The 25217-nt window shown below is 46.8% G+C and overlaps 1 protein-coding gene and 1 long non-coding RNA gene across 2 annotated transcripts in view; one reads left to right on the forward strand and one right to left on the reverse strand.

The window, feature by feature from the left end:
• Positions 1-1222: 1222 nt before the first annotated feature.
• On the reverse strand, positions 1223-3816 carry LOC122683093. Its single transcript, XR_006337616.1, has 2 exons — positions 3236-3816; positions 1223-1737 (listed from the first exon to the last, which is right to left on the reverse strand). It is a non-coding gene; the product is annotated as an uncharacterized LOC122683093 (long non-coding RNA).
• The window catches only part of PDZRN3 (PDZ domain containing ring finger 3), a 249820-nt gene continuing 226834 nt past the window's right edge, over positions 2232-25217 (forward strand). Inside the window, exons 1-2 of the mRNA XM_043886647.1 lie at positions 2232-3083; positions 18264-18350. Coding sequence (XP_043742582.1) covers positions 2361-3083; positions 18264-18350 — 810 coding nt within the window. The 5' untranslated portion in view covers positions 2232-2360. The remainder of the gene's footprint in view (positions 3084-18263; positions 18351-25217) is intronic.

Here is a 25217-nt window from a genome sequence, read left to right on the forward strand (position 1 = left end):
CCAACTCTGACATTCTAGGAGGCTTTTTTTCCCCCTGACCTCCAAGAATTTTGCTTCTAAAATTAGCCAACAAGGAGTGGTTCAGACAGACTTTTCTTTTGCCTACAGAGGCCAATCCAGTCTGCTATAGCTTTTCTATGGCCTCAGCTGTAGCATTTCATCAACAGCCTCTTAGTTGGCGATGCAGTGGGGGTGGTGGGACAAGTCTTAAGAGAAACCTACACCCGAAGTGAGGAGGAATTTCTCATTCATGGTTCATGATGAGCTTTCCCTGTTTCTCAAAACCAGTTTGGTTTGACGAGGATCACCCTGTTGATACTAGTCCACCCTATGAAACTGACAGGCCCACACACCTTTGGTGAAAGAATGTGTTTCTTACCCATTATCTGAGAACCTGTGAGCTGCTTAATAAATATACTGATGGAGGATTTCTGGCACATGCTTATCTGAACAAAGGCCAATTATATTCCAAGAACTAGCAAAGGAATGCATTAATTGATTTAAGCAATTAAAGTCCCTACCACAAATAGACAACAAATGCCACCAACACAGATGAAAGAACACCATCCAGGGACCTCAACAAGGCACTAAAAAATCTAATCAGTGACAACTTCTGAAAGGCCAGTTCAAAACACGTAATCCATTTGGACATCAAGGGAACCTTCTCACTATGGCAAAACAGTTACATAGTGAAGGTCGTGGGGCTTTCTCAGCCACAGAAAGGAGAGAAGTAAAAGCAGTTAGACAAAATGGATGCTGTAATCCCACTTTCCAGACCCCAGAGCCACACTAAACACTGAGATTCAACTTTTCCACTTCACTATTTAGGATCTGGCAGCACTTCCCAAATGAGAATGCCGTAGCTTGCTTTCTTTCTTACCAATTCTGGTCGGATGTTTCTTAGCCATGTCTAGAGCCTGGGGTAAAGAAAGAAAAAATTAAAAAAATCACCAAATCCATGGATGTTGCTATGAATTGATCAAGTAAGTTGGAATTCCAAAGTACTATTGCTGAAAACTGCCCTGCTTGAAACTACTCCCCAGCAGAAGTAAAACATCCAGATTCATGGACTGCCGCTTCCCAATCAGGTGGAAATCCACTGAGTAATAGCATCAGTACCACTTGGAGGCTCTTTTTCACAAGCAGGTTCTCAGACTCCACCCCAGACCTATAGGATCAGAATCTGCATCCACAGTAAAATTTGAAAAAGAATGCTCTACAGGGCCTTCAGGAGTAGTTTATTTTTTGCCTTCCCTTGGTCTGAGTTTCCCCAATTGGAATATGGAAATATAACAAAGTGCATACAAAGGGAAAAAAAAAACAACAACGGAAGGAAGACAGTTCACAGGAGTGCGGGGGACTTTGGCGGAACGTCTCCAAATTCTACACTGTGCAGTTTTTAACAATGTAAGATCAGGGTTACTTCTTTTGTAATGGGGGAAAATAATTTTTAAATACAGCTGACGCTCTCTCAAAGTATTGTACTGATTTTTAAAGGGACCAATGTAGCAGGGCCCAGCACCATACTGCAGTGCAGATTAAGTCGAAGGTGTTAAGTGAACTGGATGGAGCCAGCCTGCACCCATGCACCTGGTGAGCAGCTCTCGTCTCCGAAAATTGGCCCTCATACATTCGCTCTCAGCACCTGGAAACCTTGGCCTGGCAAACTTCGGGATCCGCTGAACCTCGGATCTGACCTGTAGTTGCTGGAGCGTCCCGCCGACTCTGTAACTTTCCCTGGAATGAAATAAATAAATAAAGACCGTAAGTGCTGAAATAGCGGACCCCACACGAATCTCTCTACAGGAAAGAGGAGGCCGGGGAGTGGAGTCAAAAGTCGCAGTCTGGCCCGGATAGGGCTCCAGGGAAACTAGTTTGAGCGGCTGCAGCATCCTCAGCGGCTAACTCAGTGAGCTTTCTAGGCTGTCATTTTGTCTCCTGTAGCGAAAACTGCAAGAGAGAGAGGAGTGGAGTTTCCCGAGAGAAGGGCTCAGGCTGGCGTCCTGGGCGGGCCAGTCCCCTTGGCGAGCTTCTGGGTCTTCCCTCTTTCCTCCGCCTCCCTCCCTGCCTCCCTCCCTCCCTCCCTCTCTCTCTCTCCTCCCTTCCTCCCTTTCTCCTCCCTTTTGCGTCGGGCGGGCGGGAGGCCGCCGAGGCAGAATGGTCTTGCGCACGCGCTCGCGCAATTACGGCCGAGGAGTTCTGTTCCTCGGGCATTTTCCGAGGAAGTCTGGAGCAATTAGGCTCAGTCCGGGGAGAGGCAGCGAGCGAGCGGGCGGCGCTGCCGGCGCGTCTGGGCTGCCTCGCAGGGAGGGAGGGGGCGGCCGGCCGCCCGGCGGCAACCCCGGGCCCCGGCCGCCACCATGGGCTTCGAGCTGGACCGCTTCGACGGCGACGTGGACCCGGACCTGAAGTGCGCTCTGTGCCACAAGGTCCTGGAGGACCCGCTGACCACGCCGTGCGGCCACGTCTTCTGCGCCGGCTGCGTGCTGCCCTGGGTGGTGCAGGAGGGCAGCTGCCCGGCGCGCTGCCGCGGTCGCCTCTCGGCCAAGGAGCTCAACCACGTCCTGCCGCTCAAGCGCCTCATCCTCAAGCTGGACATCAAGTGCGCGCACGCGGCGCGCGGCTGCGGCCGGGTGGTCAAGCTGCAACAGCTGCCCGAGCACCTCGAGCGCTGCGACTTCGCGCCCGCGCGCTGCCGCCACGCGGGCTGCGGCCAGGTGCTGCTGCGGCGGGACGTGGAGGCGCACATGCGCGACGCGTGCGACGCGCGGCCGGTGGGCCGCTGCCAGGAGGGCTGCGGGCTGCCCCTGACGCACGGCGAGCAGCGCGCCGGCGGCCACTGCTGCGCGCGGGCCCTGCGGGCGCACAACGCCGCGCTGCAGGCCCGCCTGGGCGCGCTGCACAAGGCGCTCAAGAAGGAGGCGCTGCGGGCCGGCAAGCGCGAGAAGTCCCTGGTGGCGCAGCTGGCCGCCGCGCAGCTGGAGCTGCAGATGACCGCTCTGCGCTATCAGAAGAAGTTCACCGAGTACAGCGCGCGCCTTGACTCGCTGAGCCGCTGCGTGGCCGCGCCGCCCGGCGGCAAGGTAGGCGCCCGCCGCCCGCCCCGACCCCCTACTGGCCCCGGGGCGCCTCCCAGCCTCTGTGGTCTCGGGGTTACCGGGAGCATCTCTGCCTCCCACTTCTAACACTCCTTGCCAGATAGATCGCTTTGAGCCGGTCGGGGAGTCAGTCTCACCTTGGGAACTGTTGTCCTTACAGATTAAACTGAGGCTGAAGTATAGCTGTAGCAGCTTCATCGGTTCTGGAAAAACTAAAAGGAATTCGAGAGCAGCGCAGAGTTAAGAGTGAGTGTGGCTCTTGAGTCAGAACCCCGTAGGGGCTTTGGTGCAGACCAGATGGATGATCATGGGCAAGTCGTTTAACCTCTTTGAAGGTTGGGAAACAGGGTTCCTCTACACGTGACGGAGGAGATAAGATACTGACACAGGAGATGTTAACTATATCCATGCACCCTCAGGCGGCCCGGAAAGAATCAAAGGAACCCACAGCCCAGCCTTGGAGACTAGGTTAGCAAGGTTGCCAGAGGAGAGGCCGCTGGAGTAAAAGCTGGATTCCAGTGTGAGCTTTGCTGCCAGCTAGCTGGCTGACCTTGAGCAAGCTGCTTAAGCTCTCTCAAGTTGGAAAGTAGGGCCCTAGAGATGTGACACAGGGGGTGAAACACTGCCAGGCCCCTCCTGTGGTATTCCTCTAGGGACTGAAAGAATTCCAGAAAGAATTAAAGGAACCGCCACCAAATATAAAGTAATAATTGGCAGTGAGGCCTCTGGAGTTAGAACTGTTTTTCGAGTCTGGGCTCTTGGCTAATGTTGTGGCTTGATCTCCAGGTGCTTCAGTCTCTCTAAATGTAAAATAGATTCTTTGCCTGCTTCAGGGAGAGAACATATGAGAAGGATCTAGCAAGTTGCCCTGTAGAGAGCAAATGCTCAACAAGTGTTGCCTGTAATTATCTTTACCCTCCTCCCCTCGTAAGCCATCCCCCTGTCCTGGGAGTTGGTGTAATTACAACAGCCACTACTGCTGGAGGCTTGCCTTGCTCCAGGCCCTATGCTAAGCTCTCGTGCTTCTCAGCTGTTTCCTTTTTAATCAAGGGAGGCAGGTTGCTTCTCGTTTTGCAGATGAAGAGAACTCAGGACCAGTGAGGGGCAGCCCTGGCCCTGAGTCATGGCTTCGAGGTGGCAGAACTGGGTTCTGAACCCATGGATGGATGCCGAAGCTCTTAACCCCCATCGTGTCGCTTCTCAGTGTAACCACAAGTACCATTTACTGAGGGTTTGTTATGTACCAGCCACAGTAACAAGCACTCTGCGTGTGTTCTGTATGTAGTCCTCTGAGATGAGGAAGCTGGCGCAAGTCCCAGAACTTGTCCAGAGTCAAACGGTGACTCAGGAGACAGAGCTAGGATTCAGGTTCCACCTCAGTCGTCAACCTTGGGCATTTTGACATTTTGGACCCCCAACTTCTTTGTTATAGGAGGCCGTCCTGTGCTCTGAGAGGCATCCTTAGCCTCTACCCACTGGATTCCAGTAGCACCCCCCCCAGGTGTGACCACCAGAAACATCTGCGTGTGTTGTCACGTATTCCCTGAGGGGACACAGTCCCCTAAGAGAACCAGGGTTTGCCGTGATTGCAGAGGCCACCTTTTCACCAGCTGGTGAGGCACCTGGGCCGTGCCGCTGCCTCTCTGGTCGCCTGTTGCAGGGGAGGAGAATGTGTGTGCCTGAGGGTCCCCAGGGGCCTGCGTCTGCTTTGCCTCTCTGGCCCTCTCCCCAGCCCCCTCTCCCATAGCGCACACCGACTCCCCCCTCTCCCCTCCACCCTGTCTTGGCCCCCCGGCTTGTCTGTCAGCTGCAGCCCCAGCAGCTGGCCGGCTCTGGGCGAAGGGCAAATATTTACAGCTCTGAGGCTCACCCAGGACCGCACAGGCGTACAAAAGACTGGTGTGAGCTTGCAAGTCCCCAAAGCAGGGGGCCAGGCTCTGTCTACAAGCAGGCGCCGGGCTTGGGGTGAAGGAGTTCCCGGAGTTTCTCCTGTTTATGCTGTCATCTGGACTTCCTGCGGAGTTTTAAGTGATGCTTATTTATAAACAAGCCCTTCACTTCCCCGGAGTTTATACATCATTCATTGTTAAGCTGGTTTATTATTTCTTCTTGCCTTTCTGTTTTCTTTCTGGAGTGTTTGGGTAAACTCTCTCTCTCGGAATCAAAAATATGATACTTGAATCAAAATTGTGGATGTTTTTGAAGTTCTGTTGGGTGAGTCAGGAGGATAATCAGGGGCATTAAGCTTGGGGACAAGATGTTGCTTTTTGAGCTTACAGACAAAAGTTTCCTTCTGGAGTTGGAGCGCTGCTCAGGACTTTCATGGACCTTAGTGCTGGCTTGAGAACAGCCAAGAAAGGCCTGGCCTGAAAGCTGAACTCATTTTTCAGACCTCAGACCCTGGCTGTCTCAGCCCAGGCCTTAGGGGAAAGCGTGCTGCTTTTGCCTTAAAGTTAACCCCTAGTCGCCCTTGGGGAGAGCTTTTGCTGTTCCTGCATCTGCCAGACAGACCCCCCTCCCACTGCAAGCTGTTTAAGAACTTGTTTATTTCATTGGCGGGACTCTCTGCTCCCACCGGGTACTGTTTATTCTCTTCTATAAGGCAGAAGGATTTATATTCCTTGGAAACGGGCATGCACAACACTTCTTTTATGTTTTTTTAAAGTCCTATCACTTACCTCTCTGTTAAGAGCTAAAGTAGATAAGAAACACTCAGAAGATTTTCCATACCCCTCTTCAGGGCTTTAGAACTTGTACCATAAAATGATCTGGCATTATTTAAATAATCTTAGATTGCAATTTTTGATATGCGTTGAACAGAGGAGTCTGGCAGGCTATAGTCCATGGGGTCGCAAAGAGTGGGATACCACTGAGCAACAAACACTTAACCATTCAGGGTTTGGAGCTAGGGTTTCTTCTGCTCTGAAAGGTGAGTTGGAACAGGTCTTCTCAAACCTTCATATGATTGGAATCACCTGGAGATGAAATAAGAGATTCCTGAATCTCACCCTTGGAGATTCTGCTCCATCAGGGGCTGGTATGGGGTGTGAGGTTCTGGTAAGTTCCCAGCTGATGCTGGACCACCTAGCACATTTTGGGTAACTGCTCAGCTAGAAAGAGAGTTTAGGCTCAAGTAGAGACGTAGGCCAACATGTGTTCTTTTTCTTCACACAGTTATGATTTTACTGATCATTGTCTAAATATCTCTTCCTGAGTATTTTATGAAGGACCAGTGCATGGTTCTCAAACTCAGAGCGCCTAGCAGTTGTATGATAGGTAACATGGTCCAGAAAGGCATCTTGAACCAATCTGCAGTCCTATCTGGGCTACAGAAGACTTGGTGAAACTATACTTGAAGATGTTAAAGAGTTTGGCTCCCAGCCTCAGTTTCCCACCCTGACTTACCACCTGATTCTAAGAACAAAGGCATTCCACAGCAAAAAAAAAAAAAAAAAAAACAACTTTTACTTTCTGGGAAAGGGAAGGTTCTGGGCATAACTTTCCTTGGAATTTTTGAGAACCTTGAGACTGAGCCTCAGTAGCATCTGCTCTTTTACCCCCACATCCAGTCTTTCATTAAACCTCATTGATTTTACTTCCTGAACACTTCCTGAATCTCTTCACCGCTCTCTAGTCCCATCAGATCATCACTTTGGTCCAAACTAGGATTTCCTGACCTCAGCCCTGTTAGCATCTTGAGCTGAATAATTCTTGGTAGTGCGTGTGTGTGTGTGTTGTGTGCATTATAGGGTGTGGAGCAGCATCCCTGGCCTCTGCCTACTAGATGCCAGGAACAATTCCCACATCGTGACAATCACAGATATCTCCAGGCACTGTCATTGTCCCCTGTGGAACATAAATCAACCCTGGTCTCAACCCCCATCACCTCTTACCTAGACCACAGCTGTTCCCTCTCTGTATCTTCTTGCTTCCTCCCAGTGACCTTGAGTTGGGAATCATCTCTTAGAAATGTAAATCTGATACCCTGCCCAGTCACGAAGTCATGTTTGACTCTGCAACGCCATGAACTATGTAGCCCGCCAGGCTCCTCTTCCCTGGGATTCTCCAGGCAAGAATACTGGAAGGGGTTGCCATTTCCTCTTCTACGAGATCTTCCCGACCCAGGGATCAAACCCACATCTCCTGCATCGGCCGGTGGATTCTTTACCACTGCGCCACCTGGGAACTTAAACCCTGCTGGGCCTTGAGTTTCTTTCAGATGGATGTAAGGTGAAGCACACTCTGGGTCCTGCCTGCCTGTACTCTTCTTCACTTTCATCTCTCTTCCCAGGTTCTGTGGTCTCTGGGAAAGATCCATGCGCTCCTTCCTGCCCCTGGGCCTTTACACTTGCTCTTTTTTCCCCTAGGAATAGTCTTTCCACGTGCTCATCACTAGGTAACCTAGGTAACCAGCAGATTTTCCAACTCTTCACCTTCTACCCCTTGCCTTTCTGATGGCAGTTGGGGTTTGCACATGACTAGATAACCTTTCTATCCTCCCGCCATCATTACCTGCGGAAAGCCCTCACTGTCTGGCCTGACAGACTAGAGCTGGTACCCTGAGACCCTCACTTTGGTGCTCCGCCTGCATGGCCTTCTTCACTGCTGTAACTGAATAACGGGAAGAGCTGTTCATTGTCTGTGAGGGACGATAAAGGAAGGACCACGTGTGCATTCTTCAGGGCTGTGTCCCGGCACCAGTTCGGTTACCAGGTGCCCTGTGAGCTCGCGATATGTTTTCAGTGAATAAACTCAAGATCGAAAGGGCTGTCTTGTCAGCCGTCAAAACTTTTCAGATTGCTGACCAAGAGTGAGCTTGTTAGCTCACTCTTAAAAAAGAATGAGTTTTTCCGTGACCTGCAAGTGAGCAAAATTGTTTCCAGGTTTGTGGGAGGCATGCTTTTTGTTTCCCTGAGATCTACCCAGATCAAATTGTATAAAGCCCCAAATCCCAGAAACGATTTTGTCCGTTTCAGAACTCCTGGAGATAAGTGAATCTATAATAGACAGATGTATGGAAAGGTGTTCCAGATGTCCAAACACTTTGAAATGTATCTATCAGAGTGTCCACAGTTCAGTGTCTTTTCTGTTTCTGAAAAGCATCAGGAGAATGACTGTTCCGCAGTGTCCCAGTTCAGCTAAAACGAGTTGTGGGCTGTTGCATCCATTTCATTTCAGTGATAAATAAAGAAAACTAGGATTCAGCCTACAGATGTGTTTCCCAGCTACATTGGCTCAAATGATCATAACTGAATAATAGAAACTGGGAATTCTGTTCCCGTCTATCTGTAAGTGGTTCTTTCTGAGTTCAGAAATGGTGTTTGCTTCTTTGTAAAAATATTTGATGAGAGAGAATCTATAAGCTGGTTTGTGTTGGCTGTAGACACAGAGCTTAAAAGGAAGAGGAATAACATTCATTGAGTTTTACTGGGTGCCATACACTTAGGGTGCATTGTGTATGTACACACATTAACTTCCCCATCTTATTCATTTGGTAGATTTTTTTTTTTTTTTTTTTTGGTAAGAGAGGCAGGTTGTAAAACACTATAAAACAGCTGGGTTCAGGCTAGAAGTTATATGGATTTGGATTCTAATTGTGTAGAGATGGTATTTTTACCCAGAACCTGATTCCAAGCTGTTACCAAAATAAGACCATATTTTCTCCAGAGGCAGTGTCCCCTCCAAAGGCTCATACAAGTTTCCAAAGAGTTGCTTCTCTACGTGCCAGCACTGTGTAGGTTAGAGATGTGGGTGCAACTTCAGAAAGACTCTGCAAACTTAGTACCCACAACCCATTACAGATGGAAAAAGAAAGATTCTGGAGGTAAAATAACTTCCCCAGCGTCATCTTCTGGCTCCAGTTGGTCCAGTGGCTTGTGGTTCATGGTGATGAAGTGGGTTCACCCCAGGCTGTGATTCCCATCTTCAGAGGTCTGGTGTGGAGCATGTGGAGTATAAAACAAAACAGGTCCTCACTGTGAAAGAGAGGCAGAAGGAAAAGAAAAAGATGGTGTCTTGGATGGAATCATGCCTCATTCCCTAATTTTTAATCCTTCCCTAATTTTGAACCTAGTAAGTTAAAGAGTGGCTGGTGGTAGGAAGCAAATGAAATTCTTCCAAATGTGGTCTTTCAGGTTAGCTTCTCACATGCTTATACACCGTGTACCAGGCACTGGGATGGTCATCGCTGGGTACAAAGGGGAATGGGCACAGCTTTCACCCCTGGATTCGTTAGACACCACCCACTTGTGTCTTTGAAAACATCACGTCGTTCTGTTCTTTGCTCACCCGAGTTGTGGGTCACCTCTGTCCCCCCTGACTAATGGTGTTCTAATAAGCCTGTTCCAATAAGAAAGGGAAGTGGTGTAACATAATGATTACTCTTGTAAAGAAAATAACTAACAGATGGACCCGGGCGTCCATCTTTCTCCCCCATCCCGTGAGTCTGATCATGGGGAGCCTGCGGGACGGAGCCTCAGTGCAGCCCGTGCGTACATGGGCCCTGCAGTGGCCCCCCCTCCAGGAAGGGGAGTCTGATGAACTTTCCCCTGGGCAGAGGACCACAAGGGTGTGCAGAACTCAGTCCTGGGCAGAGGGGTCACCCCTCGAATTTTGAGAGAAGCTGTTTTCAGGTGCCCTGTGTCTTTGCTGCACGTGGATGAGGAAGAGGGTGAGGTCCCATTCAGGCTGCCCGCCAGGGTTGAATGCAGGCCTCGTGTCACCGGCAGCTCCGGGGTACCCTGAACTGAGCTGGTGTGTGATGAGTATCACACCTTGGAGTCAGCGATATGCAGGCGTCTGTGCTCCTTCTGCCTCATTGTTGAGGGTCTCCGGGAGGATCCTCTGACCTCCTGTAAGCCTTAACTGCCTCATCTCTAAAATGCGCTAATGCTGTGCCCATACGGGGCAGGCTTTAGGATAAAATGAAAGTGTTTGAAAGTGTTAGTTGCTCAGTTGTGTCCAACTCTTTGCGACCCCATGGACTGGAGCCCACCAGACTCCTCTGTCCATGGAATTCTCCAGGCAAGAATGCTGGAGTGGGTGCCGTTCCCTTCTCCAGAGGATCTTTCTGACCCAGGGATCGAACCTGGCTCTCTTGCAGGGGCAGGATCCTAATCAGGCTTACCGAGCATTTGTTGAACATTTATTAAGTACCTGTGGGTTTGGGGTTTTTCTCCAAGTAAATCACTGAAGAAACTTTAGAAATTGGAGATGGTTTAATGGAGAAGAAGGAAAAGGATTTTTTACTCAAAGGATCACAGGCTCATTGCAAGCCTCAGGCTGCCCCTGGGTAACCCGTTCCCTGGGTGTCTCTTCTCTAACTGCTTGTCAGTGCTGGAGACTCTGAGAAAGAGGGGTGTTCCTGTCAGTTGCACTGCATCTGGGTAGCAGCTCTGGGCTGTACCTAAAGCCGCAAACAAAATGTGCTTTCTGCATGTTTATGTGTATTCGTTTGTCCTTCTGCAGTTACCGAACTAACGAGAGGTCAGTTCAGTTCATTTGCTCAGTCATGTCCAACTCTTTGCGACCCCATGAATCACAGCACGCAAGGCCTCCCTGTCCATCACCAACTCCCGGAGTTTACTCAGACTCATGTCCATTGATTTATTTGGTGATGAGAACCAGCCATCTCATCCTCTGTCACCCCCTTCTCCTCCTACCCTGTTTTTCCCAGCATCAGGGTCTTTTCCACTGAGTTGACTCTTCTCATCAGGTGTACAAAGTATTGGAGCTTCAGCATAAGTCCTTCCAATGAATATTCAAGACTGATTTCCTTCAGGATTGACTGATTTGATCTCCTAGCAGTCCAAGGGACTCTTGAACACCACAGTTCAGAAGCACCAATTCTTTGGCACTCGGCTTTCTTTTTGGTCCAATTCTCACATCCATGCATGACTACTGGAAAAGCAAGAGGAGGGGAGGCAGGCCAAACTCCCACCATCGTGTAAGTGGGAACATAGGACATTACAGCTGGGTAGCCTTTGCTTTGTTTCTGATTCGGAGGAGAAAATGCCCTGGGTTGGGTGACTGGATAGTCACATCTCAAAAACTGAAACCCCCTTGCAGTCCATCAGGTGGAAATGTGAAAATGCTGTAGTACCTTAAGTCAGTTTGTTGTGTTGGTGAAAGTGTCGCCTGGAGGTGTTCACCAGAAAAGCAGATGAACGAATGATAAAAACGAGAGACACAGTCTTGAACTCCAACTCTTGCAAACAGAGAAGTAGACTTGGGGGTTTCTCAGGTTATTTAAATATAACAACAGGCTAAAAATGTGTGTATATTCTTGGCCTAGGGCAACATTGACAATCTGTACTTAATTTCTTAGGGTATTTTTCAAAACCATCTTGTTTGGCTTATGGATGAATGTTTCCTAGTCTTTGGCTCCAGGAAATCTTTGTTCCTTTCTGCCTGTCCCCCCACGCCCTTTATCTCTTTTCCTCCTATCTCTTTTCATCCTCCCTATTCTCGTGGCAGGTACATGCTGCTAATACTTCTGTTAATCTCATCCATTTCCAATTTGTTTTCAGGTATCATTCCCACTACTCCCTTTGGTCTTGGGCGTGAGCAGTTTCCCCTTCTGTTCTTCCTCCAAGAATGCCTTCTTTAGAACTGAGGTTGCAATTACAGGGAGGGCTTAGTCCAGGCTGCTTCCCCATTAAAAACATAATTTGACCGACGAAGAGGACAGAAGCATCTCAGTTCGGAGAAAGAGAGGGCATCCCGTCTCTTTAGGAGAGAATGCCTGGTGGCCAGCTCTGTCTCCTGGCCCCCCAGCCCCGCCCTCCACATTTTTGCTCTCTCTTGTCACTACTCAGCAGGCAGAGCTGTTTCCCAGCTGTGTGAGCCTTTGAGAGCTTTGCATGATCTGAGGCCGAGAGGTGTCGTGTCATCCCAGATATGCAGACGAGTGGTCAGTCAATTACAGTGCTCACAACCCGACGGGCGGCTTTCCAGTCGAGCCAGTTCTCAGCTGCGAGTCCCACGGCGGCAGTAATCAAGGAACACCCGTCACTGGGAGGAAAGGAGTTTGTAGAAAGGATCCACATTGATGGTGGCATGGATGGACTTTGGGGGCCGCCACACAGATTAGAAGATGGCTGGCGTCCAAGTTTCTGAGGCCGGGTTGTTTGGAGGAGAGCGGTGCAGAGACTTTAGAGTGATTCTGAGAGGAAGAGGGACTGTGCCATAGAAAGACAGTTCACATTCTTGGGCTTAAAACAAGAACAGTCACCATATGGTGTCTTTCTGACAAAGGACTTGTGACTTCTGCTTTTTCACTGTGACTTTTATTTCCCTTCTCTTAATCTTGTCCAGTGAGACCTTAAATTGAGCAGATTATAAATCGAGTGCTTTTTTTTTAAACACTGATCTGGTAGTTACATGTTAGAGTATAATAGCCAAGCTTATTTTCAGCAGAACCGATTGTATGTTCCTGAACTTGGAGCTGCTGTTTCTGCTTGTAACTTCCCTGCTGTGGATGGCTCATGCCATGCCGCCTTCTCCCAGGTTACTGAGTCTCTGCCCTGTCACCATCGGAAAGACCTAAGCACCTCCCGAGGAGACCGGGCCGTGTGCTGGGGGCCTGACTCTCTGCTTGAGTTGGATTCTGGGGTGGAGATGGAGGGCTGAGCATGTTAGAGCTTCGTACCTGCTCCCCATGGAGGCAGTGCTGGCTGGACTCCAGAATATGAAGGCATCTTTGTTTCCCAACGCCAAGTTAGGGCTCTAAGTGAGAGCTCCTCGCCCTCCCAAGTCCTGGCTCTGGAGGGAAGAGACCTTGCCATTCAGGAAGGTCACCACAGAGCATTGAGTACAGTTCCCTACGCCAGCAGTTCCCGACCTCTTTGGCACCATGGGACCAGTTTTGTGGAAGACAGTCTTTTCCAGGGACTGGGGGCTGGGGATGGTTTCGGGATGACTCAGTATGATTTATTGTGCTCTTCATGTCTAGTAGTATTACATCACCTCCACCTGAGGTCATCAGTCATTAGATCCCGGAGGTTGGGCATCCCTGCCCAGTGCTGTAGGGTAGGTTCTCATTCGTTACCTGCTTTATACACAGTGTCAATAGTGTATATACATCACTCCCAATCTGTCCGTTTCGCTTTCTTCTCAGCCCATCGAGACTCAGCCCTCTGGTAGAATCGGAAGCTGTCCCAGTGTCTCAGCAGCCCTCCAGTGTCCTCTCTTCCCAGCTCCTCCCTCCCCTGTCCGTATCCAAGCCCGCACTTTCTTTGACTTGATGTCTCTTCTGTCCTGTCATGAGGACATCTCCCTCCATGCCTGGGGACGTCCTTTGTCTGATTTCCCTCCTCATGCCCCAGCCGTGGTCAGTACCCTCTGCCCATCCTATCTCCACGGCCCTGAAGCTCCAGGTTCAGGCCAAGCTGCTCCCCTTGTCTGCATCATGCCTCTCTCCCACCGTCTCCAGGGTAAAATCTGCCTCCTGGCCCTTTATCAGCCCCCCAAGACCGTGCCACTCTCTCTCCAGACTTGGGAAGAGGAGAAATGTATACGTGGATCTAGTTCCCATTTGATGGCCAGATGTTGTGAACATGTAACTGTCTTTATTTGCTTAACTGCAGGCCTCAGTTCTTCCAGACTTGCTGTAGACTAAGTTAATTTAGGATTAGACATTCTCCACTTCCGGGGTTTTGTAGCAGAGTCATTTATGTGGTCAGAGAGTATCATGACCTCGATGTTGTGCTCGGCTAGTGTCTGGAGCCCTTGCTATTGGCCAAGCCCTGTACAGAGGCACTGGGCAGGGATAGCCCCAGCTCATTCATATTTCAGAAGAAGCCATTACTATCCTCCTCCTAAGAAGGAGAAAACTAAAATCACGTTCTGACTCTGAAGTCCAGGATCTTAACCATCACCCTGTTCCTGTGAAGGGCACAGTATTCTTATGACACCGTTTGGGGTATAATAGATACTCTAATCTTTGCCACTTTTGGTGCGTGGTCCAAAGAAGCCTTGCTTAAAACTCTAATTAGAAAACAAATTAGATGTCTAATCCTTCCTGACATTTTAACGTGAAGGCTGAGTATTTTGAGGCAAAGGGGTTTAAGGTAGGGTGCACATGTTTCCCAGCACAGTAGCAAGAACTTGCCTGTAGGAGTCCGTGAATTGGGTTCCAACCCTGCCCCCGCCTCTTGGCAGCCACGTGATCTTCAGCAAATGTATGCCTTTCTCAGAGCCTCAGTTTCTCGGGTACAGAGCTTGATATAATACCTGCCTCAAAAGCCTGATGTTTTGGTTACTCAGTTGTTTATGTGAAAGAGAGCTCTTTCCTGTCTCTTATTTTGTTATACCAAGACATTGAGAAAGTTTCAAAGCATGGGTCATGATAAACTACCAAGACAGAGCAATATTGATTAAATTTTCCTTTAGATGAACGATGTTACTTACAAATATAATATCTGTGAACAGCCGGGAAAGCAGCATTGATGAGAGCCTTTGTCCTTATTCCATTTGTCCATCTCTTGAGATCTTTGTGGCTCAGACAGTAAAGAATCTGCCGGCAAGGCAGGAGACCCAGATTCGATCCCTGGTTTGGGAAGATCCTCTGGAGAAGGGAATGGCAACCTGCTCCAGTATTCTTGCCTGAGGAATCCCATGGACAGAGGAGCCTGGAGAGCTATAATCCATGGGGTCACAAAGAGTTGGACATGACTGAATGACTGACACTTTCACTTTCTTTGCTTTATTGGGTGGAGTATAACTGAATGAGAATCATTTAAATACTGTCTATGCTGATACACTTTGAACCCAGGAACAGATTAAATCATTAAGCAGAAATTAAAGTTAATCTGTTAACATGGTATTTTGTGAAGCCTCCTGTTAAAATTCTCTATTAACATTTCTTCTGAAGAATCAGAAAGTAAACAAAAGTAGTTCAGGTTGCTTAGGGGGAAAGAAGTGGAAAGGAAACATCAGAATGGAGCTCAGGGTGTCGGAGAAAAGGAACTGACCTTTGAGAGTTAGAGAAATGAAAGTAATTCAGTCTAGCCAGAGGATTTCTCTTCTCTTTCATCATTCCCAACATCATGTGTTGAAACGTCCATGTGGTGGCTCAGTCCTGTAAATTAGTCCTAAAATAGGCAGTGTCACCTAAAGCCACTGTGTAAGCCTGCTGGATGACAGACTGGGTCAACACACTTCTAGAAAAAGAGAACATGCTCTCTTATCCCCTGCGGTTGATTGCATCTGGCAAGGAGGATTGGAGGGTTAACTTGACTGTTAACTTGATCAGCCTTTGCAGCTTGCTGTTTGGCTAAATGGTGTTGTTTCAGGCATTGTCTCAGTTGGTCTCCATTGTCCCTGGAAAGAGATCTCTGAGTTTGGGACAAGACCTAGGTGTCTCTGGGTATCTCAGGTTGGATCTTTTGGAGATTAATAGTTCAATAAAGAGTTTGGAGTTTTGTTCTGATACTGGTTTCCCGGCCAAGACCTCCTATAATGAGTTTCTTTGTGGAACTTTTTGGAATGCCATCAAGGGAATCAACTTGGGTGGGACCTAAGATGTTGCCAGCCTACATGGCACTCTTCTACATTCCACATGAGAAGGAAGTTAGTGTAGAGAGTTGAGGTCTAGAATCTGGGAGATCATGGGTTTAAATGCCAGTGACCTCTTACTAGCCCTTTGACAAGCTTTTTTAATCCTCCCAATCTTCCCACCTGTATCTTGAGGATGGTAATAGTACCAGTTGATAAGATTGGTTGGATTATTAAACAAAATAAAGCACTTAAGTGCTCAGTATAATTTCCAACACATGATAAAGAGCCAGTAAAAGTTAGCTGTTATCGTTGTTAATGTAATATGATTTCTTTATTTTTCATTTTTTTAAAGAATAGTTATCACACAGTAGATTTAAAACTAGTCTGCTTTAATCATTTAGCTATGCATTCTCCTTTTTGCATCATTTGGGGTTGTCCAACCAGAGCTATCTGCCTGAGATTACTATGACCTGGCAGTTTCTATCATTGATTAGTTATGAAAGCCAGAAATGTAAGCTGTGTATGATAACTCACTCAAATTTCCATGTATTTTTTTTTCAGCTCTCTAAGATAACAAAGCAAGATGTGAATTTAGCAACCTTTTCTATTTCCCAAGACAGAAAGATATAAACTGTTTTGGTTTGCAAAACATTACATTTACATCTCCAAACTATTAGGGTGATTCTGCAAGTTTTAGTCTCTTTAATTTGAAAGTTGCTGTTGGTTCAAATGAATGATAAAGATTGATAGCATTGATGAAAGTGAAAGTCGCTCAGTCGTGTCCGACTCTTTGCGACCCCATCCATGGAATTCTCTAGGCCAGAATACTGGAGTGGGTAGCCGTTCCCCTCGCCAGTGTATCTTCCTGACCCAGGTCGAACCCTGGTCTCCTGCATTGCAGGTGCATTCTTTACCAACTGAGCCTACCAGGGAAGCTAGATGGTCTGAATGGTGGTACTGTGGATTGGAAATTTTTTTTTTTTAAGTAAGTAAATGGTTGTCATTAATGAGGCTCTGCTGTTGTTTTGTTACGTACCATAGCTTGATAGAGACTGGCTTCTCTTATATTTATATACTCTATTTTCTGTATCGACTAAGTGACCCTGCAGAAATGAAGATTCTCTTATTTTGTTCTCATTGAATACCTAGTTATTCCATCAATTATCATTTTCATTTTTTTTACAATGTTTTAGTAATTGATGCTAACTTCCATGACATTTTTGAAGATATTTTGAGTTCTGCTATATACTAACTAGTCATGAGAAACAGGCTTGTTTACTGAGGATTTTAAGCCCATGGAGATAATTTTACACATTGAGACCTCTTAGTCTTTAATATATGTGTGAATGTGCGTGTGGCTATGTTGTGCATTTTTCCTGGCCAAATATGGAACAGTGTTTTTACATTGATAGTGGTGGAACAGTATTTTACATTGAAAATGGTGGCAGAAAAAAACCACTTGGCCGTGCAGGTCAGAAAGTGTGGCTTTCTTTGCTGCCCTGGTGGTCAAGTCAGATAGCTGCATTCATGTCATTCAAATGTTGCCATTTATTCCCCCCCCCCCCCCCCCCAGGCAACCCCTGCCAAAGTATAAGGCACAAGTTGCATCAGGAAGCAGTAAATATCAGAATAAACCTCTTTTGTGATAAGCTGCTAGTGCTGTTTTTGAGAAAGCATATAATGAAATATTTCATACTTTTTTTTTTAAATGCCACATTTAAAAGATACCCTGTTTAAACAGAAAATGTGAGTGAAGCAATTGCAAATTTATAGCCAGTGCATGTGGACCTTTGCATACCATTCGAATAGTTGAAACCCTTTCAGTGGTATATCAGCGAGTTTAATATTTGTGTCAAAGCCTATTAAGTGATAGTTTGTGTAGAAGGTGAGATCTATTTTTATCCGTCTGTCTGTTACTGGAGAGTGTTGGTTGGGGTGCCCTGGCATCTCCATCTTCTTTGACTGTTGAACATTGCGCCTCTGAGACCTGCCGGGGCCACTTATTTGATTTAAAGTGGCTCACGTGGTCCCACCTGCCTTAAACAGAGTGTTTTCTGTTCAGCAGCCTGCGTCTCCTCAGGACTGGACAGTCATTACTTTGTGAAAATGCCCCCTCCTCCCTTTTTAGTAAGATTCGGGATTTTCCTTGTTCCCACCCATGTTTGCGTCTGACTTTTTAAGTGCTATTTCTCCCCTGAAATCTCCCAAACACAGATGACTATTGATGGGCTGTATATGTGCCTAAGCTTCCAAGGGGATTGCTACTGGAACCTTTCATGGCGTATTAAGGTGAATGCTGCTGTTGAGAATGGCTGAGGGATAGAGGTAGCCGTCGAAGCAGCCAGCCTATGGTGGGCTGGTCAAATCAAAGATGTGTGTGCAGAGCAAGGTGTCACCGAGAAAATATTCATTACTTCTGTCTGGATGTCTTCAGATGTTCATAAGTGCTCACCGCAGGGTCTGATGGTATCTAGAAATGTTTGTAACCTCCTCAACATAGACCAGAGTTTCAGCATGAGCCTCCGAAGTTTTCTGGGTTAAACTTCTCTAGAGACATAGGGTTTTTAATGATCAGGTTGGCAATCCATGAGTCCATTTAGATAGAAAATTCCTCCCATTGGTTTTCCTAAATGTTAATGAAATGTTGAACTCATTTATTCCCTGCAGGGTGAAGAAACAAAAAGCCTGACTCTTGTCCTTCATCGGGACTCCGGCTCCTTGGGATTCAACATCATCGGTGGCCGGCCGTGTGTGGTACGTTCGTTGTTGAGATGGGTTTAACGGGTCCCTGATGGAGCTGGGAGAGGGGTCAAGGACTGGGGTGTGAAGGGTAGGAATCCTAGCTCACTTCATTCTGCTCTAGTTAGAGTTCATTGTGCATTTATCATCTTCGCACTCAGGGGTTTTTATCATCTTGTTTTTTTATTAAGGCATAGTTCATTTGCAATGTTGTGTTAATTGCAGGTGTATAGCAAAGTGATTTGGTTTTGGGGATTAGTTGTGGTTTCCTAATGTAGCATCGTCCTAGTCATACAATAGCTAATCCTAGCTGTTCAGCTTTGAAGAGTTCATGTCTAGTTTGATAGCAGTTGAACTGAGAAAAGTCATGTTAATATGTGTGGAATTCTGCTCAATTTTATGTGACAGCCCGGATAGGAGGGAGCTTAGGAGAGAAAGGATACATGTATATGTATGACTGAGTCCCTTCGCTGTTCATCTGAAACTGTCACAACATTGTTAATTGGCTAAGTGCTATGCTTAGTCACTCAGTCGTGTCCGACTCTTTGCAACCCCATGGACTTTAGCCCGCCAGGCTCCTCTGTCCATGGGGATTCTCCAGAGAAGAATACTGGAGTGGGTTGCCATGCCCTCCATCCAGGGGATCTTCCCAACCCAGGGATGGAACCCAGGTCTCCCACATTGCAGGTAGATTCTTTACCATCTGAGCTACCAGGGAAGCCCATGAATACTGGAGTGGGTAGCCTATCCCTTCTCCAGGGGATCTTCCCGACCCAGGAATCAAATCAGGGTCTCCTTCATTGCAGATGCATTCTTTACCAGCTGAGCTACCCCCTCAATACAAAGTAAGTTTAAAAGAAAAAGGATTGTGCAGTTACACTGAGGGGCTTTGCTGGGTTCAAGGCTCCAAGAGTGGCAGTCTTGTCAGGACTTCTACCTGCCTTTCATTAGTCAGGGGCCATTCCCTCATTTGTGGGCTGGTGTAGCCTTTGCGCTTCCCTCTCACTGGAGCTGTTTGTTCACGCCATTCATCATGATCCCCTCCTCCAGAAAGGGGAGGCTGAATTCAGATCTGTTGATTTAACTGCCAGGAAAATGTCTGCTGAGAGGGCTCTGGGGAGGTGGCAGAGGATGTGTTCCGGAGTCTCACCTTTCACACGGGATTCCCAGAGTATGTATCATCTCTTGTTCTTTTCCTTTGCTCAGCCTTTCCTCATTTTTCTCAGATAGTAAAGAATCTGCCGGCAGTGCGGGAGACCCAGGTTCAATCCCTTGGGTAGGGATGATCCCCTGGAGAAGGGACTAGCACCCCACTCCAGTATTCTTGCCTGGAGAACCCCATGGACGGAGGAGCCTGGCGGGCTACAGTCCATGGGGTCGCAAAGAGCTGGAAACAACTGATTGACTAAAATCAACATCTTCCTGGTTAGTCAGCTTAAGAGGAAAATAGTCAAGGAAAAGGGAAAGAAAAATCAGATTCACTCATTCAACAATTAAGTATTATACATGGGCTATTTGCTATGGACTTAGAGATACTGGCCAGGGAGACTGGATCCCTCTGGTCATTGAGTTTATGTCCTGGGTGATATAAGGCAAGAAACAAGTATAAAGAGTAATTACAGATTGGGAGAAGTACAATGAAGGGGGAAAAAATGGGAGGATGGCTATGCTACATTCCAAGGAGCAAGGGGCATCATTGCCCAGAGTGATCAGGAGAGAGGGGAAGGGATATAAAGCCAAATCCTAAAGGATAAGAAGATGCCAGCCATCTGGATATAACTGATGTTTGCCCCATCTTCATGGAGCTCATGTCCAGGTGGAGAAACTGATAAATTAGAGAGGAAAGTGCTGTTCTCACTGATAAAACTCTGTGCCTGAGTTCAGCTAAAGATGCTTTGGGAGGCAGTTAACCCTAGGGAAGAAGGCATCATGGGGCAGGCCGTTGAAGCTGGCTCCTGAAGGATGAGTAGGACTTTGCTAGATCAGAGGTTCATTTATAATATATTTAGTTGAACAGTCTTAACTGTAGAAAAAAAAATGGGACATAGTTGGTTATAAACTATACATATATTTACTACTGAACTAATATTACCTGTCTTATAAAAGTTAAATGCTGAATAATCATTTTAAATGATGAAATTAAAATATGATTTTTAATATACTGTTTCATCATTCCACTGTGTTTCATTGCAAGTACCCATCTTTGAAGGCCACTGAGATAAAAGAAAGTGGACAGACCCAGGGGAACCTGGACAAGGACAAAGACAGAGTTGAGGAGTGGCAGGACGTGGTCAGAAAGAGGCCAGAGAAGAAGAGGCGGGTTGTGATTAAATTCCCTTTGCTTTTGGCCAAAGCCACAGTTTCAACAACAAACGAGCGTGGTTTATTGCAAGAAAATGACAGCTTAGTAGTAGGTGATACGTAGTCATTAAAATGATGAACCGATACATGATTTGCCTTGTAAAATATATTTTAAAAAGAACACTTCTAGATGATGAGGTTAAAATAGAATGAAGGTTGGTCGGGGCAGGCAGCAGTCCCCCTGGGCTGAGCCCCAGGGGTATGGGCATACCCTTGTTCTTCCCATCATCTTAGGGGAATTCTTAAACTAAAATTATCTCTGTGCTCAATCACTCAGACATTTCCTACTCTTCTCGACCCCATAGACGATAGCCTACCAGGCTCCTCTGTCCATGGAATTTCCCAGGCAAGAATACTGGAGTGGGTTGCCATTGCCTTCGCCAGGGGATCTTCCCAACCCAGGGATTGAAACCAGATCTCTTGTGTCTCCTGCATTGGCAGGCAGATCCTCCACCACTCGGACCATTTGAGACGCCCAAAATGATGTCAGATTGGGACTTTTTTGCTTTTCCCTTTTTCTGGTCGGCTGCCATCCCAGGCAGCATGTCATGGTGCTGCTCTGATTCAGCACCATGCTGCCGAGGGTCGGGCTTTCCAGCTGTGAGACAGGCCGAGGGAGCCAAGTGGGGTTTGACCTGCTCAGTCATGGTCCCAGGACCACAGGAACTTAGTCCACCTTATCATCAGGAGAACGTGTTTTGCCACGTGGCACATGTAACAAGACAGTTGGCTGCAGTTGGTTTTTATTCATCATTACTCATTTTCTCCCTATCCATCATTACCATTACCATTTTAAGAAACAAGTACAGTAAACAAAGATGCTTTTCATTTTCAGACATTTTGAAAGCTTCTGTAGCCCAAAGAGTCTGAACCAGGAAGCTCTCTTCTCTGCACACCAAAGCATATATATAGGAAAGGGGAGCCTAAATTTTGCAAAATGCCTGAAATGGAGAGGCAAACTCATGGCTTGGCAATTGTTGTCTGCCAACAATGGGAAAGCCCACAAAGATGGTATTTCATTTCTGCATCTCCTCCGGGATGAAAGGATGCTTCCACGCTCACTAGAATGCAGTTTTGTTTTGTTTTTCTCAGACTTACCAAAAAATATGTTTTAGGTCATTTTCTTTTTCCTTTAAAAAAGTGGTATAAGCACAAACTAGCCTGATTTTTGTAGCTTTAAAGGGCTCTCAGTTTATGTGGTCTTTTTGCAAGAACTCCATGCATAGCCCTGGGGAGGGAAATTGAATTCCACATGCATGTGTTTGCCATCGTGTTTTTAAAAACGTGTCCTGATTAGCAGAAGCAGCATAATGAAACCTAAATGGATTCTGCCCTGTTGCCTGGAAATCTGGCAGGTCATTGAGAACATGCTAAAAAGCCAGGATGAGCAACAATGTATACTCATTGTAAGTTACTGGAAGTAGAAGGCAGGGCGAATGACGTGTGTGTTTCCCAAGGAATTCCTGTGTTGGATGCTTGGTTGAGTTGTGACATAAGCCCAGCGGGGGGGCTCTGACATAAGGCTTTTCATTGCACCATGCAGTACATAATGCTCTTAGCAGAATCACATCACCCATTCACCAGTGCTCCGGTCCCTAAAGAAACAGCAGCCAGTCTGGAGTATCAGACCTATTCCTTCAGCCTTTGGCAAGTTTACTTCATTGTCTGGCACCCCTGGGATGGAAACAAGCCCTTTCATTTTTCTGTTTCTCAGGCCAGTAAACCCAAACAAATCCTAAGTCATATTGGTTCACTTTGATGCATAGCTCTCCCTTAAAATGTGTTAGGAGAGGAGCTACCAAACAAAGAATAGAGACATGTGTTCTGAGAGGATCAGGAATGTTCTGGATTTGGTTTTCTCTGCTTCTGTGCTATGTTTTTTACATTCTGTTCCCATCCCTTATCACAGTCTTCATATGACCTCAGTTTGGTGTTTGCTCTTGCCCGTCCCTCTCTGATTTTTGCTGGGACTTTCTGATGCTCCTCAAGATAAATTACTTCTGCTCAAATGTATTATTCTGCAAAATGAGCCAAAACCGAACTCTCAGCCCCTATCTCCTCCTTTCTCCCCAGCCGAGAAACACAAAGCGGTTCAATCAGAGTAAACACCGATCTCTTTTCATTTGATATATTGACGTCACCTCTTAAGGAACTTAAGCTTGTCCATAAATCCTTTGTGGTCCATTGAGACTCTTCAGGGTCCCCTAGTGGAATATTCCATAGCCTGGAATGCTTTTTTTCTGAATTCACGTGTATTTTTGAAATTTTTCTCAGTGGGAGACACTGTTCCACTTAGAGTTTGTGTAAGAGAATCAGCCTATCCTTAGTTGGAAACAGACCTTTGTCACTTTTTAGCTGTATGGCCTTGAGTAGGTTACTTAACCTCTCTGTCTCGGATTTCTTTCATCTATGAAATGGGTAATTATACTCCTTACCACTTGTGGCTCTTATGAGGATTAAATGATGGGCAGAGAGCACTCATTACATACCTGTTGGTGGTTGTTTAGCCGACTTTTTGCAACCCCCTGGATTGTAGCCCACCAGGTTCCTCTGTCCATAGGATTTCCCAGGCAAGAATACTGGAGTGAGTTGCCATTTCGTTCTCCCAGCCCAGGGATCAAACCCATGTCTCCTGCTTTAGCAGCCGGATTCTTTGCCTCCGAGCCAGCAGGGAAGGCCCGTGTCCCTGGCACCTGCTGTGCACTCAGCAAATAGAAGCTGTCGCACCTCCGAGTGCTTGTATCTGAGATGTGCTTGCGGCTCATCAGTAGTAGTAGTAGAGAGAGAGATCTCCAAGACATTCAGACGGGAAGGGTTAGTGTGCAGTAGGCCTGAGGGGAGGTCTGCGATGCTGGGCAGTGGTGTCTTTGGGGGCTGGCTGATCCAGCTCCTCGCCCGCAGTCTTACTGATCCTCCCCCCTGGAAGAGTGTTGGGGGAACCCAGATGGCAGTGGGAGACTTACCTTTGTCTTGTGGGGAGGGATGTTGGGAAAAACACTTACTGCTCATTTTACATTGTGATTGTAGTTTCTTTTGAATCCTGTTGTTACATTGTATAGTGTTGTGTGTGTGTCTTTGTGAGCAGCGGGGCAGGGAGGGGAGAGCAGAGTTGGGGAGTGTGTGTTTTCCCACCGTGGGTTCCTGCTGTCAGACTTCAGGGGGTAGACTGAACCTCTTCAAAGTCATCTCTCTCCGTCTGTAGGATATAGGGTTTGGGGTTTGTTTAATTTTTTAGCAAATGGAATTTTGATGTATTTGTATTTTATAAATTTGATGTATTTGTATAGAGAAATGATTACTGAAGTAGATGTTCTTATGGCATTGTGGCAGGGAAATCACCAGGATGGTGGATTTGGGAGTTTTTTGTGGAACATCCTGAACTTAACTTCCCAAATCTTTTTGTTTGGAAACAACACGCGCTTTTGCCGTTTCATTTCTAAATCCATCTGTTAATCATGAGAAATTTAATCCACGCTCTTGGAGAGTATTCATCCCAATGCTGTTTGGAAAGAAGTTCATGAACAAGCTGTGAGGGGGTTTTTTTGTTTTGTTTTTTTAATGAGTTTGTTGAAGCTTTTTGCTTTTAAATAAAGGAGAGACTTTGAGCAGTGAACTGTCTTCTTTCCCAGAGACTTTCAGACTGGAGTTTGAAAGATCTAAAGGGGTTCAAAGAGATTGGAGATCAGAATTCATTAGGATTGAAGAGGTGGGGGCTGGTGCATGGTGGGGTTTTCTGATGCAAATCGCGGCAAAAATAAAAAGCCTATTTTCACCATCAGATTATTGAATTTAAAATTTTAATATTACATTTGTGCTTGTAAGGATGTGAGAATATACTCTGTTGAATGAGCTTTCAGCACAGGCTCTCTGAAGGGTAATTTGGCAACATCAATCAAACACGCATACCCTCAACCCAGCAGTTCCATTGCTAGGGATTTGCAGCAGTATATACTAGCGAAGGTATTTATTTAAAAATACAGGTAGAAAGGTATTGGAGGTGATACTGTCTCTAACAGCAACTAACTAGTGTTAGTATCTCAGTTGTGTCTGACTCTCCAACCCCATGGACTGTAGCCCGCCAGACTCTTCTGTCCGTGAACCCAGGTCTCCTGCATTGCATGCATTCTTTACCATCTCAGCCAGCAGGGAAGCAACAACAGGAAACAGTACTAATTATTCCTGTGTGAGGATTGTCTAGTCACTTAAGGAAATGAGGGTGATAGTGGGTCAGATGGTGAAAAATTTCTAACATTTTTAAAATTAAGTGAAAGAGGTTGAGTGGAGCATAATCCCATTTATGTGTATAAGAAAGGAATAGATATATGTTTAAGAAGGTGACGGGCTTCCCTGGTGGCTGAAGTGGTGAGGAATCTGCCTGCAATGCAGGAGATGCGGGCTCAATCCCTGGGTCAGGTAGATCCCTTGGAGAAGGACATTACAGCCCACTCCAGTATTCTTTCCTGGGAAATCCCATGCACAGAGGAGCCTGGCGGGCTACAGTCCATGGGGTCGCAAAGAGTT

This window comes from Cervus elaphus, chromosome 24 (genome assembly GCF_910594005.1).
Source record: "Cervus elaphus chromosome 24, mCerEla1.1, whole genome shotgun sequence".
NCBI classification, from domain to species: Eukaryota; Metazoa; Chordata; class Mammalia; order Artiodactyla; family Cervidae; genus Cervus; species Cervus elaphus.